Source organism: Orycteropus afer, unplaced genomic scaffold (assembly GCF_000298275.1).
Source record: "Orycteropus afer afer isolate SDZICR_OR568_19922 unplaced genomic scaffold, OryAfe1.0 scaffold00192, whole genome shotgun sequence".
NCBI lineage: Eukaryota > Metazoa > Chordata > Mammalia > Tubulidentata > Orycteropodidae > Orycteropus > Orycteropus afer.
Genome location: NW_006921779.1, coordinates 2284041 through 2298066, shown reverse-complemented (window position 1 = coordinate 2298066; position 14026 = coordinate 2284041). Strand labels below are relative to the sequence as shown.

Below are 14026 nucleotides of genomic sequence, written 5' to 3'. Positions count from 1 at the left end.
ACCCCTCCTTGGGTTTCCGAGGCAGTATCACTACGGAAGTAGGATTGCCCAACCTTCCTTCCGAGGAGTGGCTGGTGGGTTTGAACTGCCAGCCGTCTGGTTAGCAGGCAAGTGTCTTAGCCACTATGCTACCAGAGCTCCCAAATTTATATATAGTCATGGTATATTCCATTTTGCCTGGACATACCTGATCATTTACCTCTCTACCTATGTGTCTACCCATAGATTAATGTTTGTTGTTACTGATAATGCAATATTATGTTTGTAAAAGTGTTTATTTTTGTTGTCTGTACCTCTTGTGTACCTCTCTGTGTCTTCCTTTTCCTTAGTGTTACTGTGTTGGTCACTTGCGTTTGGTATATTGCCTTTCCCTTCACCCAAATCAATATTTTTCTCTTATCTATCTAGCAATTCCCAGCCCCCTTCCCTCCCGTTCCTGGTAACTAACAAAGTTTCCTTCCATATATAAACCTTTCCTTGACTTTCTACAGTAGTGGACTAATAACAATATTTGTCCTTCTGTGGTTGACTTATTTCACTCAGCTTAATGTTCTACAAGTTATGCAGTATTTTGTGTTTTGTGGATTCTGCATTATTCTTTAGTGTTACATTGTATGTATGTACCATACTTTGGTTATCCATTCCTCCATCTGTGTATCAGGATTTTTTAAAGTTGCCCTGGTAACTTAATGTGCAACAAATTTGGGAACCCTTGGCAGGAAAAAACATCTGGAAGTATATAGCTTAGATTGTTAATAGTAGTTAACTCTTTGGAAGAGAGTTAATAAAGGAAGCTTTTCATTTTCCACTCTGTCTTTTTGTAGCATTAGAGTTTTTGTGAGCATGTGTTAGTTCTTAGTCAATATAAAAGAGAAAGGAAAAAGCAAATTGGAAACCAGTAGGCCCCTGTTGAGAAATCAAGACCAAATAAAGCATCAGAAGTCCAACTTTCTGTACTGCCCATTCCTTTGACAATAGAGCTTTTGTACTGAAGAATCCACCTAAAGTTTTCTCTTTTCCCTCAGATTTGTGTGCCAATGTCAGTGGAATTTGAGGAGCTCCTGAAGGCTCGAGAGAATCCAAGTGAAGAGGCACAGAGTAAGTAGGGTTTAACATCCCTCTACAGCACTGACAGAAGTATAAGCTTTTGCTCTTTGAGCCCTGGAAAGCAGGGCCCCAATTAATTTTTTCTTTTTTGGTAGTGTAAATATACACAACAAAACATTCATCAGTTCAACAATTTCCCCAGGAAAATTGTTGCCAGTTTCCCTTGCTTGTTTCTTTTTGGTAATTTCTGGACTAGATTGACATCCAGAATTGGCCTTGGCCGAGATATTTGTTTTGTGCTAGACTAATTCAAATTCATTGGCCCAAAGAGAGATCTGAGGTAAGTTTACTTTGGGAATATAGGGAGGACATTTTAATGATGCACTGCCTCATGGAACAAGGAGCAAAGCTTCCATTTGAAAAGGCTAGTCCAAGAAAGTGGTCTTTAGTACCTAAATGATTGATGTTTCTGATTCCTTCAGACTTGGTGGAGTTCACAGATGAAGAGGGATATGGTCGTTACCTTGATCTCCATGACTGTTACCTCAAATACATTAATCTGAAGGCATCTGAGGTGAGGCATGGGAAAAAGGGTGGTAAGTCAGGATACTGGGCTGGGACTACTAGACGTGAAGCTGTTACAAAAGTCTCTTACATTCTCTAAGTACTATGTTAAAGAGGTGATAGACTTTCTTGGAATGAAACAATATTCAAAATGAAAGTCAGTTTTCTCCAGTGAACACACAAGGACATTATTACTTTTGTAAATATAAAAAAAGAAAGACACAAATGCATACTTTTTTTTCAACCTTTCCCTTTACCCAAGTTAATATATATCTACCCTCTAGTTAGTGGGTTGCCCTCCCTTCCCCACCCATCCCTGGTAACCAACAAAGAATATTTCTTTTTTTTGTGAAATCCTTTTCTTGACTCTTTACAATAGTGGTCTCATACAATATTTGTCATTTTGTGATTAACTTAATTTCACTCAACATAACGGCCTCTAAGTTCATCCATGTTATGAGATGTTTTGCAGTTTCATCATTGTTCTTTAACGTTGCGTAGTTTTCAGTTGTGTGTATGTACTATAGTTTGTGATCTCTTATTCTGTTGATGGGCATTTCAGTTGTTTCCATCTTCTTGCTGTTGTGAACAGTGCTGCAGTGAACATGGGTGTGTGCATATATCTATTTGTGTCATGGTTCTTCTCTAGAATATAAATCTAGTAGTGGGGTTGCAGGGTCATACGATATTTCTATTTCCAGCTTTATAAGGAAGCACCATACCATTTTCCACAGTAGTTGTGCCATTTTATAGCCCTACTAGCAATGTATGAGGATTCTAGTCTCTCCACACCCTTGCCAGCGTTTATTGTTTGGGTTTTTTTTTTTTTTAAACTTTGTCATTAGTGGTAGTGTGAGATGATATCTCATTGTTGTTTTGATATGTATCACTGTAACCAGAAGGTTGGTGGTTCAGTTCAAACCCACCAGCCATTCCACAGAAGGAAGACTGGGCTATCTATTTCTGTAAAGATTAACCACCTTGGAAACCCAAAGAGGGTTGCTATGAGTCCAAATTGACTCGATGGCAGTGGGTTTTGATTTGGGTAATGGCTAATGATTGCAAGCATTTCTTCATATGTTTGTTAGTTGCCTGAGGATATTTATTGGTGAAGTGTCTGTTCATGTCCTTCGCCCACTTTTTATTGGATTATTTGTCTTTTTGTTATTTTGTTTTCTATAAATTTTAGATATTAGCCCTTGTCTGATATGATGTTGCCAAAAGCTTTTTTCCCAGACTGTGGTGGGTTCTCTTTATTTACTTTTTGGTGAAATCTTTTGATGTACATAAGTATCTAATTTTTAGGAGGTCCCAGTCATCTATTTTGTCTTCTGATGTTTATGTGTTTTTAGTTATATTCGGCCTTATTTTTGCCTTGAATTAGGACCCCTAAGTTTGTCCATATTTTTTCTTTGATAGTCTTTAGTTTTAGGTTTTACGTTCAGGCCTTTGATCCAACTTGAGTTCATTTTTCTATATGGTATGAGATATTGGTCCTCTCTGATTTTTCTGCAGATGGATATACACCCCCCCCCACCCTCTCCGCCAAATTTTACTGTGATTTGGGTGAAAGTTTACAGAGAAAATTCATTTTCCATACAGCAGTTCCATGACATTGACTGCAGTCCCCACGATGTAACAGGTCTCTTCTTGTTTCCTCCCTATAGTTACTTCTTCCCTGTGTCCTTCTTTCCTATGCATGCCTGCCCCCAAGCTATCTCCCTGTGTAAATACTGGCCTTCTGTTCTCCCATGATTGATTGTTCTAAGGAGTGTATCTACCTAGTATAAATATTCATCCTGTATGCTTATCTGTTATTTGGCTGGAAGCCATAGGAGTGAGTTCACTTCCAGGAGATACCCAGTTTTGCCAGCATTATTTATTAAAGAGACTGTCTCTTCCCCATTTGATGAGTTTTGGCCCTTTGTCAAAGATCAGCTGTCTCTAGGTGGATGGATCAAAGATACATATCTTGATCGTTTGTTATACATACACTTTACTAGGTAAATAATAGATACAAAAACAACATCTACCAGAAAAGGACTATCTAAAATATGTGAATAAGACATTAAAAAATAATTTATTGCAAGAAGTAAAGTTTAATGATACTCTCGGAAAGGGCACAAGGAAGATAAGTTTCCCATGGAGTTGTGAGGAGATATTCTAAATGCAATGACTAAACTTTAAGCTTTCTGAGGGCAAGCCCCTGGCCTGTCTTGTTTTCTGCTATACTTGGTACAAAGATGCTCAGTAAGTGGTCGTATGAGTGAATAAATGGCACCTTTCAGGACCATTAGGATGTAATGGATGTCAGAATTCTTAACCAAGTGCCAGTGTGCAGTAAATGTTGAATAAATGTTTTTGCATTGTTTTGCAGAGTTAATTATGTGTCTTATATGCTACTTAGTCCAGTGGACTCATACCCACAATTAATACAGTAATTGAATGATGGGGTATAAGAAGACTAAAGTGGACTGAGCCTTGTTATTTGTTCGGGAATATTCTGTTTTGATCTCACTTAATGGAGATTATATTATAATTGAACCTTATGTCATCTCTTTTCAGAAGCTGGATTATATTACATACCTATCTATCTTTGACCAATTATTTGACATTCCTAAAGAAAGGAAGAATGCAGAATATAAGAGGTAGGCATTAATAGTTTCCAGGCGTCTGCTTAGATTATTTAATGTGAAGGAAGGTGTAAGGCAAAGTTATGAATTTTGTCACCTGAGAGGCATACATGATTTCCAGGTTTATTAGAGAATAGGGGTTTGGAATGACATGGTTTTCAAACATGTATAGTACTTGGCTCTAGAAAAAATGTGTGTATGTGGCATACCTATGATCTTATGCCCATACTGTTCTCAGTTTTATCTTTGGATATTGGAGTTCTCTTATTCAGAGACCTCTGTGTCTTTGGAGTTTAATAGGAGAAAATGACACATTTTCAGATTGTAACTGAAGCGAGGTGCCTAGGTCTGATGTATAAACGGGAAGTTATGTTTGTGTTGTTATGCCCATGGGTAATAATCTGCACTGGTAGCTATTTCTCTTTTCCAGCTTTGCTTACCTGAAATCTTTTATGTATGAAATTAATAGAAACTTTAGTATTTAGAATTATGTCATGAGTGTAAAAAGAGGTAGGAAAGATTAGTATTGAAATGACATAATGGGAAAAAAACAATTATGAGCTCATTTAACAAACTAGTATTGCTAGTTTAAAATACTACTAATACTAGAATTACAAATATATTCTACAGAGCATAACAGTGTATCAAAACTGGAAACCCTCCTTGTCTTCTCTTCATTGCATGTTTCTCTATAGATACCTAGAAATGCTGCTTGAGTACCTTCAGGATTACACTGATAGGGTGAAGCCCCTCCAAGATCAGAATGAACTTTTTGGAAAGATTCAAACTGAGTTTGAGAAGAAGTGGGAGAATGGTACCTTTCCTGGATGGCCGGTGAGCTTCAGTAGAGGTGTGAGTGGAGGACATGTCAGGGAACTGAACTCATTGCTTTTAATTTGAGTCTCACTTTCCCTATTAGGGGCATTAGATGTTGAACCCCTCTGTATCAGTTGTGGCCATGTATGCACTCTTTGTTCTTTGGAACAAGATTTGCCAGGGCCCACTTGCTATTGACTGGACTCAGGATTTTCACCAGCCATGTTACTACTGCTGTGTGGCTCCTACTGACCAAAACCGGATTACATTATGTGTTAGAAATCTCTACTATGTATCTTGACTCCTGGGAATAACCTTGAGTTTTACTGAAATTTCAGAGAGAGAGTGGACCATCTGAGTTTTTTGCTCTGCTCTTGTAAGATTTTGGTCCTTATTCATAAATGTGTATGAGAAAGGGCCAGTCAGCAGCTGGCAATTTAGATAATTCTCTTACCTTCATCCTAAACCTAGATTTCAATAAATGTTATGTTGTTCTTGCCAGAAAGAGACAAGCAGTGCCCTGACCCATGCTGGAGCCCATCTTGACCTCTCTGCTTTCTCCTCCTGGGAGGTATGTTTCCTATAGCCAGTACACTGAGCTTACCTGCCCATCCTTCCGCGGGACCACTTGCTGTCTTGTTTTTAGTGCCATGGTTGTATTGTAAGATACCAAGTCCTGGGACCAGGCATCTGTAAAGAATGTGGGAGATTAAAAGAAAAAAATCATATAGCTACTTTGAACACTGTATAATAATACTTCTAACTACATTAAATTGTGGTGGAGGTAATATAACAGTACCAGTATGGTTAAGTGTGAACTTGACCATAGGGTCAGTCCTTTGGAGAGTTTGAACTTACTGCTAGGAGATTGGCTATGGACTGTGTAATTCTGCTACAGCCTCAGGAACAATCACACATCAGCTGAGAAGACCTGGGTTTGCGCGTTTGTTGTTTCCAAAAATTTACTTATATGCTATTGTATATTGTCTCTTTTTTGTACAGGAGTTGGCCTCCCTGGGTCTGGACAGATTGAAATCTGCACTCTTAGCCTTAGGCCTAAAATGCGGAGGGTAGGAGACTTTTTTTTTTTTTTTTAATCATTACTGTCCCATTTACTGTCTATTTGATAGATCTCCTAAGTGGCTCTAATTTCATTCTTTTTATAACCCTACACTATACAAATGAGCACATCTGTATGATGGACTAGCCCTGTATCCTTTGCCTTCCTGTCTCCTTAGGACCCTAGAAGAGCGAGCCCAGAGACTATTTAGCACCAAAGGGAAATCCCTGGAGTCACTTGACACCTCCCTGTTTGCCAAAAATCCCAAGTCAAAGGGCACCAAGCGGTAAGTGGCTGAGGTGGCCCCTCTGTTTATGTCTTTTTATTTTATTCTTAAGCAGAATTTTTACCACAACAGAGATTTTAAAGCCAGTTTTATCATTTTTGGTTTATAGACATCCAGACCACTCTCTCTCCACTAGTGATAGTGAATACTGTCACTGTTAATATAAAACCAGGAGCAGTCCATACTCAGAAGATCAAGATGGGGATGGTCTGTAATGTTTAAATGGTGCTCTAGGTGCCTTTTGTTACTATGGTAGGTTATGGAGACTAAAAGGTTCAACAGTTTCAAAAATTATTTTTCCAAGCTTATCTTTGCTAATGACAGTTGAATGTATTCTTGATCCATGTGCTTATACAGGGCATTTTTAATGTATGTTTTTTCTAATTCTCACAACACTGAAAAGTACTTGTTAAACTGATTTTTTTCATAGGTAAGGATTCAGAAAGGATGTATTATGTATCCATTCTCTTATAAATACTTAGCAACAGGACCAGGATTTGGGCCCAGGTCTGCCTGATTCCAGAGTTCTTTCTTCTCTACCACATTTCCTTTGTAGATTATAATGATGGGAATTTAAATGGTGTTGATAAGTCTTTCACCTTCTAGAATGAGATCAAAGATGAAATTTCCATGCATTCCAAGAAATAACCTTAGTAGTTCTATCAGCAAGTCTTGAGCTGAACAGAGTATTTGTTTTCGGTGTGCTTGTAATTTTTAATGTAACTATGGAATAAATGTTCCCAGACATGGGGAGCAAGGTATTGAGTGAAAGAACCCTCAAGTAATACAGCTCCTTTCTTGTTTTCAGAGACACTGAGAGGAACAAAGACATAGCTTTCCTAGAAGCCCAGATCTATGAATATGTAGAGATTCTCGGGGTGAGTAACTGGCTCTGCTGAGGGCTGTGAATGCTAGAAGGTGGAGGAATGAGATATGAACTCAGGCGGGATATTTTCTCAGGGTTGAAAAGAGAAAAGGGATCGGCATTAAACTGGTAGAGCAGAAAATGGGGTTCTTTCAGCATCCATATCCCTTCAGTAAATCCCTGTTCTATTGTCAGCTACAATCCCAAGGTTGGCCAGTTGCCAGGGGGCCAGAGATCTCTTATGGGTCCTGGTGTGGATAATCAGCTCCTTTTTCAATGTAGTGTCCAGAAGAATGCCTGAGCTCCATATATCCAGGAGACAACCAAGAAGCAGATGCTCAGGAGGCTAATAAGAAAGTCTACTCACAGCAGCATTTTGTATTACTTATTCTGAAAAGTCATTATTTAAATGCTCAGGAATGTAAGAAACTTACTAAGGCTGTAGTGTTAGTGGTATAAAGCTGGCCATAAGCTGCTCTTTGAATATTCTTTCAGGAAGGCACTGAAGGGTAGGCTAGGGGTGGGAAAAGGCCTAGCCTGATTAAGATACTAAGATATCTTAGAGGGAAGGTAGAGGAGTAGAAGGAAAATAAACCTCTTTTAGGGAAGAGAAGATGGAAGAAAAGGCAGTGCTCGTTCAGAGGATAATAGTGTCTTGGGGAGTCCTGGAGAAGACTAGCCTTTCGGAGCATGTCTGCTTCAGCAGCACCAACTGCTCTCTCAGCCTTTCTCTTTGTGGACGCCCAGGTGGTGGTTGAGTGGTTGGCTCTGGCTTAGAAGTTTACATATCTCTGTCAGTTGCCATGCATATTTTCATGTTGCCTTTGGTTTAAGGAACACGCCTGTGATAGCTGTAAAACTAGTCACCTGTTGATTTCCTCTATTATAACTACTTTCAGTTAAAGGAGACATTAGAAATTATGGGCATTTACATACTCCACATTTGCCTAGGTGGGGCAAATAGTTAAGCAGTTGGCTGCTGCCCAGAAGTTTGGCCGTTAGAACCAGTTAATTCCAGTTTGATCCTCTAAGAATGAAACAGGGTTTCGGACCTACCCAGATGGTTTGTGCGAGAAAAGACTTGGCTCTAATAAAGATTATATCCTAGGAAACCCTATGGGGCAGTTCTATTCGTCCTGTAGGGTCAACTGGAATCAACTCAATGGCACACAACAATGTATTTTCCATAGTAAACTTGGGCTATACTAGGGTGGGTAGCCATCTGAGTTGCCAGTCCTCTGAAGATGGCTGGGAGGTTAATTTGTGCCCTTGACATGATATGTACCCACTACTGTCTTCCTTCTTTGAGAGCTTTTTGCTTTCCCTGCCAGGAGGTGGCACCATTCTCTTTGGAATTTAAATCAGTTTCAGCCAACATATCTTCCAAAAGTTCTCATCTGATAGGATTTTTGCCATTTCACCATTTATTCATATCTCAGTTTCTAGGCATTGTGCTAGATCTTTGGGTACAATAGTGAATATGACACAGCCTATTGCCCTTGAAAAGCCCATCTTCTAGTTGGGGGAGATAAGCAGAAGTAATTTGGCACATGTTATAACATAATTGAGGTTGAGTTCTATAAGTACAAAGAGGGAAAAGAAAGATTCTAAGTACAGGAAACAGCAAGTACAAACTACAGCATTATGAAAGGAAATTAAACGTTCAGGAAGTAGTGAGAAATACAGTGTGGCTGAAGTGTGCCTTGTGAAGAATGGGGTAGTCAAAAAAAAAAAATTCATGAGAGCTATGTCAGAAATTTGTCCTATACGCAGGAGGAAGCCAGAAGTTCTTTATCCAGGAGAGTGTGCCATTAGATTTATCTTTTTAAGCAGCTAATCTGGCAGGAGATTGGGAGCTGCAGTGGAATAGGAAAACTCAGGACAAGTTTGAAGGTGGTCATTTTGGTGAGGGCAATGACAGTGGAAAGGAGAAGAAAGGACAAGCTCCGGAACTATTTTAGAGACAGAATAGACGAGACTTTATTCTCTGTTCTGTGATTCTCTGTGCTGTCTGATAAGTAATTTAGGCGAATGACCTAAAACTTTTGACTTTTTCTTGTGGGATCAGAGAAGACCTACTGATAAGGGCTTCTGAAATGAAGGCAAGACTTTTCTTTTATTCTCCAAGGAAGAAAATCTTATCCTTGGCATGAGGGGTCAGCAGGGTTTGTGGGAAAACAGTAAGAAATTTCCCTTCTGATTCTGCATTGCTTTTTGTCTGACTCTCTTTCATTTCTGGACCTGCCTTAGGAACAGCGACATCTCACTCATGAAAATGTGCAACGCAAGCAGGCAAGGACAGGAGAAGAGCGAGAAGAGGAGGAGGAAGAGCAAATCAGTGAGAGTGAAAGTGAAGATGAAGAGAATGAGATCATCTACAACCCCAAAAACCTGCCCCTTGGCTGGGATGGCAAAGTAAGTCCCAGCACCACTCCTTACTGCCACCCCCTCCTCCCCCATTTGTAAAGCACTGCAACCCTTAGCAGACATTGGTCTAATACCATTTCTTATCTGATTTCTTTTAGCCCATTCCCTACTGGCTGTATAAGCTTCATGGCCTAAATATCAACTACAACTGTGAGATTTGTGGAAACTACACCTACCGAGGGCCTAAGGCCTTCCAGCGGCACTTTGCTGTAAGGAATTCAGAGCTATTTCCCTGGGAAGTGAAGTATTAACATGAGACTTTTAAGGAAGAGGATAGAGCAGCCTGAGAGTACCATGAGTGTCTAGAACGTAAGGGAATTTACGGAGGTAACAGATCGAAAGTTACGTGTATGGCATTTGACCATAGGTAACAGTGCTAGCTTTGAATAATGCCTGAGAGTTTCTGGTTCATCTATCACTCTTTTTTGAACCTAATTTGCTGCCTTTTTCGGCTGCCTAATTTCAGTTTTCTCTTGCTTGTTCTTGTACTTCTTTCTTCTGTTTTTCTTTCTACCAACATCTTAGACCAGTCTGACTCCTTGGTCATTTCTCAACCCCATCCCCATTACTTAGGACTAAGAGGATACTGACTGCATCCTCTTTGGGACTTAAATGACCTTTCCCAACAAAGGGGTTGTTGGGTGGTACTCTAGGGAATGAATTTACCCTTGTTTTGTGTCTGCCTTTGATCCTTAGTACTTGGAGGAAAATTTTATAAAACAGAAAAGACTTCGTAGTCCTAGGATTGCAAATATATGTGAACTTCGCTCTCCTTCCCTCACAGTAAATACTGCTAATTTATCCTGGCTCTTTCCTGCTGAGCTCTTGAGTGGTCTCTGAATTTTTTTCAACACTACCTTTCCAGTCAGTTGTAGTTGGTATACAGGATAAAGCCCAGGCCGTTTATCATCTCTGAGCCCAAACTATCATTACGTCAGTCTTTCCCTGCTCTCTTTCACCTCTTTTCTCATACTTGGTAAACAGACTGTCTTTACTTGTAAACATGATGGTGACCTGCCAGTAGTACATGAGGCTACTCAAGCTGATGGTGGGGACTGCTTGGACTGCACTGCATCAGGCTTTCCTGCAGCATGGAGGTGATTGGTCAGAGTTGTGTTTTCTATAATTCTGACCCAAAGGTTTTGTCGGAAAAACTGCTGGATCTAGGATCTAGGTTTGCTCAGGGAGACAAAAAATGCAGTGCCTCCTTATCTGCCTCTTGCTAGTCATAGCCAGCTGTTTACAGACATCACCTGCAAAAGCGATGCTGCCTTTAGGTGGAGTCTTTTGCATAGGGTCAGGTGAAGGTTTATGAGTGTTCAACTATTCCCATTTTACACTGTCCTTTTGCTTCTCTCTTTTCCTAGGAATGGCGTCATGCACATGGCATGAGGTGTTTGGGCATCCCAAATACTGCCCACTTTGCTAATGTGACACAGATTGAAGATGCTGTCTCCTGTAAGTCAACTCTGTTGTTTTCTAGGCCACACCAAGTGTCCGTCCTACAGCTCCTTGTCCCAGTACGTTGGTGAATCAAGCCCAAGGCAGTAGGTTGTGGGTGTGTGAAAACTAGAATAGCCATATAATTACTCATTTTTGAGGAGAATGAGTTAGTCAGTAGTATTAATTGTTCCTCCCTTGAGATGAGTCCTACGCTGAGTATAAAGTAGCAATTCTTAACCTAAGGTCTGTGAACTTCCCTGTATGTAAGATTTTGAGTGAGTGGTTATATAGGTAGTTATATTATGATGGGGTTCTGTTCCAAGTAGTCCACTGTCAGTTGGTTCTGACGTAAGGTGAGTACCTCCTTTTGCATTTTTTCAGTTTTCATTATTTTTTTTTATTGTCAGTATCGGTATCTTTATGTATTACAACATTGAACACCTGTGAATAAACATCTAAGACTACAAACATCAGTAAATTACGTGCTGCGAGATTGTATATAAAACTTTTTACTAACAATAAGATGTACCAAAAAACCCCAGATTGTCGTAAGTCTGCTTTGTTGTGACTCAAATACATTGTAAGTCCCATATATTTGCATGTATAGCTTCTGAATGTTTTTTTAACATACGAAGAACCACTGATACATAGGAAAAAATAGAAATGGTCAGTAAGCTTGTTTCTGAGGCCACAGGGCAGATACGCAAAAACAAAACAGCAGAATACCTCTTGGAGAAAGAGTAATGTGGCGTGCCTGCCAGGGAGTGTGTTAGAGCATACAGGGGTCCTGAAACCAAGGCTTCCTGTTTTCCTGACAGTGCTGGCTTATCTGCCGTTGGCATCTTTCTCACAGGCTTTTTAATTTTTTCTGGTTTATCTCTTGTCATGTTTTTACTTTCAACTAAGTTAGACTGAGTAAGAGATTTTACCATTCTACTTTGTTAAATTACACTTGTGCATGGGCTAAGAAGAATAGAAATAGAAATAAGTAGAAATAAAAATAGAAAAGATAATTTCATGTGTCTGCCTTTAGAATACATAGTATCTTTGTGTCTGGTATTTGAATAGCCAGTGTTTGTAAAGGTTTCTGTTCTGCTGAAAAGAAGTGCTTCTCTGTCCATATAGGCTCCTTTAAACTTCCTGCTGTGTTCAAGTCTTGGATTTTATACTTTTTATCTATTCATTTTTAATTTTGAGAGACGTGTTGACATTTCCTATTATAATTAACTTTTGTCCTTTCTTGTACTTCTGCCAGTTTTGCATGAATTTTGCTTTGTGTTGCTTGAGCTATACAAACTCAATATTGTATTATAACCTTATTAATCATTCCCATTTTCTTTTTGAAATTCTTTTTACCTGATGTCATTGTTTGTTCTGTTGTGATAGACCATTTCCCCATTTATCAAGATTTGAAAACAAATACTGGCTATTTTGTATCCCAGTCAATATTTGTCATTGTATAGAGGTACTAAACTGTTTTGGTTACTTTGTGCTGCTCTAACAGATAATACCACAAATGGGTAGGGTGAACAAACAGTTTGTTCTCTTACAGATTTGGAGGCTGGGAGTCTGAGTTCAAAGTGCCAGCTCTAGAGGCTGGGTGAAAGCCCCTTGATCTTGGGCTTCAGCTCTGCCTCTTACTCCTGCCCAATTGGAGCTAGAGGTCTCTCTTCACTCAGGCAGTTGCTGGCTACTGAGGCTAACAAGCCCAGGGTCGACAAAATAAATGGCACAGTCCCAGTATTATTGTACAACATGACAGGCCACTAGTTCAACACCAGAGATCGGCAGGAATCTCTTGGCAGGAATTCAACACTCGGATTGGCAGGAAACATGACAGGCTGTTAAATGAAGACTTGGCTACATGCAGGTTTCAAGCATGCCAAAAGCTGCAGACCATTCCTAAAGCTTTTCGTTATATGCAGGAAGCAGATCACATCCCTAAGGCACCTACTCAGCTTCTCCAGTAGATTCCACCATGGAGTTGATTACCAATCTCATCATGGGGAATAACTACAACCAACTGCCCAACCACTCAAAACCAGGCCCAGCAAAGTTCACACATAACCTTAACTAACCACAATTCTACTCCTTGTCAACTGGGCACCTGTACAGATCTCCTTCACTAGGTGGTCCAAGTCTTTTAGACCATCTAAATGGCAACTTCACCCCCTTAGCCGGGCAGGCCCTTTTCCTCTGCCCCTTGGACATGGCAGCCCTGCCCCCCTCACTTTTGGGCAGCAACTGTGGCTTCATCCTACTGGCCCTCATGAACAGTAACCCCACACTCCAGAACCAAGTTGGTAAACATCTGACTCTTTAAAACCTAGGAAGCTGTGATGGTTCCACCCCGAGAGGCCATAGTCCTACCCTTTGAGGCTGAGACAGTTCTGCTTCCCTTGGTCTCTCAGCATTTGCCAGTTAATGCCCGAAGGTGACCAGGAAGCTTTCTCCCCAAAAGCTTGCTTCTGCTTTGTGGGCCAGCAGGCCTGCTACTCCATCTCATGTTGGACTCTTGTACCAATTAGTGCCCAAAGGCAACCCACTCTGCTAGGAAGCCTGTACCCAGAAACATTCTTTATTTTATTTTATTTTATTTTGTGATTTGGGTGAAGATTTACAGAGAAAATTCACTTTCCATACAGCAGTTCACATACACTCTGTCTCATGACATTGACCACAGTTTACCACAATACAACAGCTCCCCTCCCACTTCCTCCCCATAGTTGCCACTTCCCTGTATCCATCCCTCCATGCACTCCTGCCCCCTGAGCTGTCTCCCTGTGCATTAGCAGCCCTTCTTTCTCCCATGATTGTTCTCTCCAAGGAGTGTATCTACCTCAGGTAAATGTTCTACTCATATGCCTGTCTTTTGTTTGGCTGGA

General features: G+C 40.2%; 1 protein-coding gene across 1 annotated transcript in view; it reads left to right on the top strand.

Moving 5' to 3' along the window:
• Nucleotides 1–14026, top strand: part of SF3A3 (splicing factor 3a subunit 3) — a 72328-nt gene that overhangs the window by 14939 nt on the left and 43363 nt on the right. Inside the window, exons 5-15 of the mRNA XM_007947666.2 lie at nt 1026–1098; nt 1530–1621; nt 4177–4259; nt 4940–5078; nt 5563–5631; nt 6063–6130; nt 6299–6406; nt 7215–7284; nt 9522–9686; nt 9797–9907; nt 11066–11156. Of these exons, the coding sequence (XP_007945857.1) occupies nt 1026–1098; nt 1530–1621; nt 4177–4259; nt 4940–5078; nt 5563–5631; nt 6063–6130; nt 6299–6406; nt 7215–7284; nt 9522–9686; nt 9797–9907; nt 11066–11156 (1069 nt within the window). The remainder of the gene's footprint in view (nt 1–1025; nt 1099–1529; nt 1622–4176; nt 4260–4939; nt 5079–5562; nt 5632–6062; nt 6131–6298; nt 6407–7214; nt 7285–9521; nt 9687–9796; nt 9908–11065; nt 11157–14026) is intronic.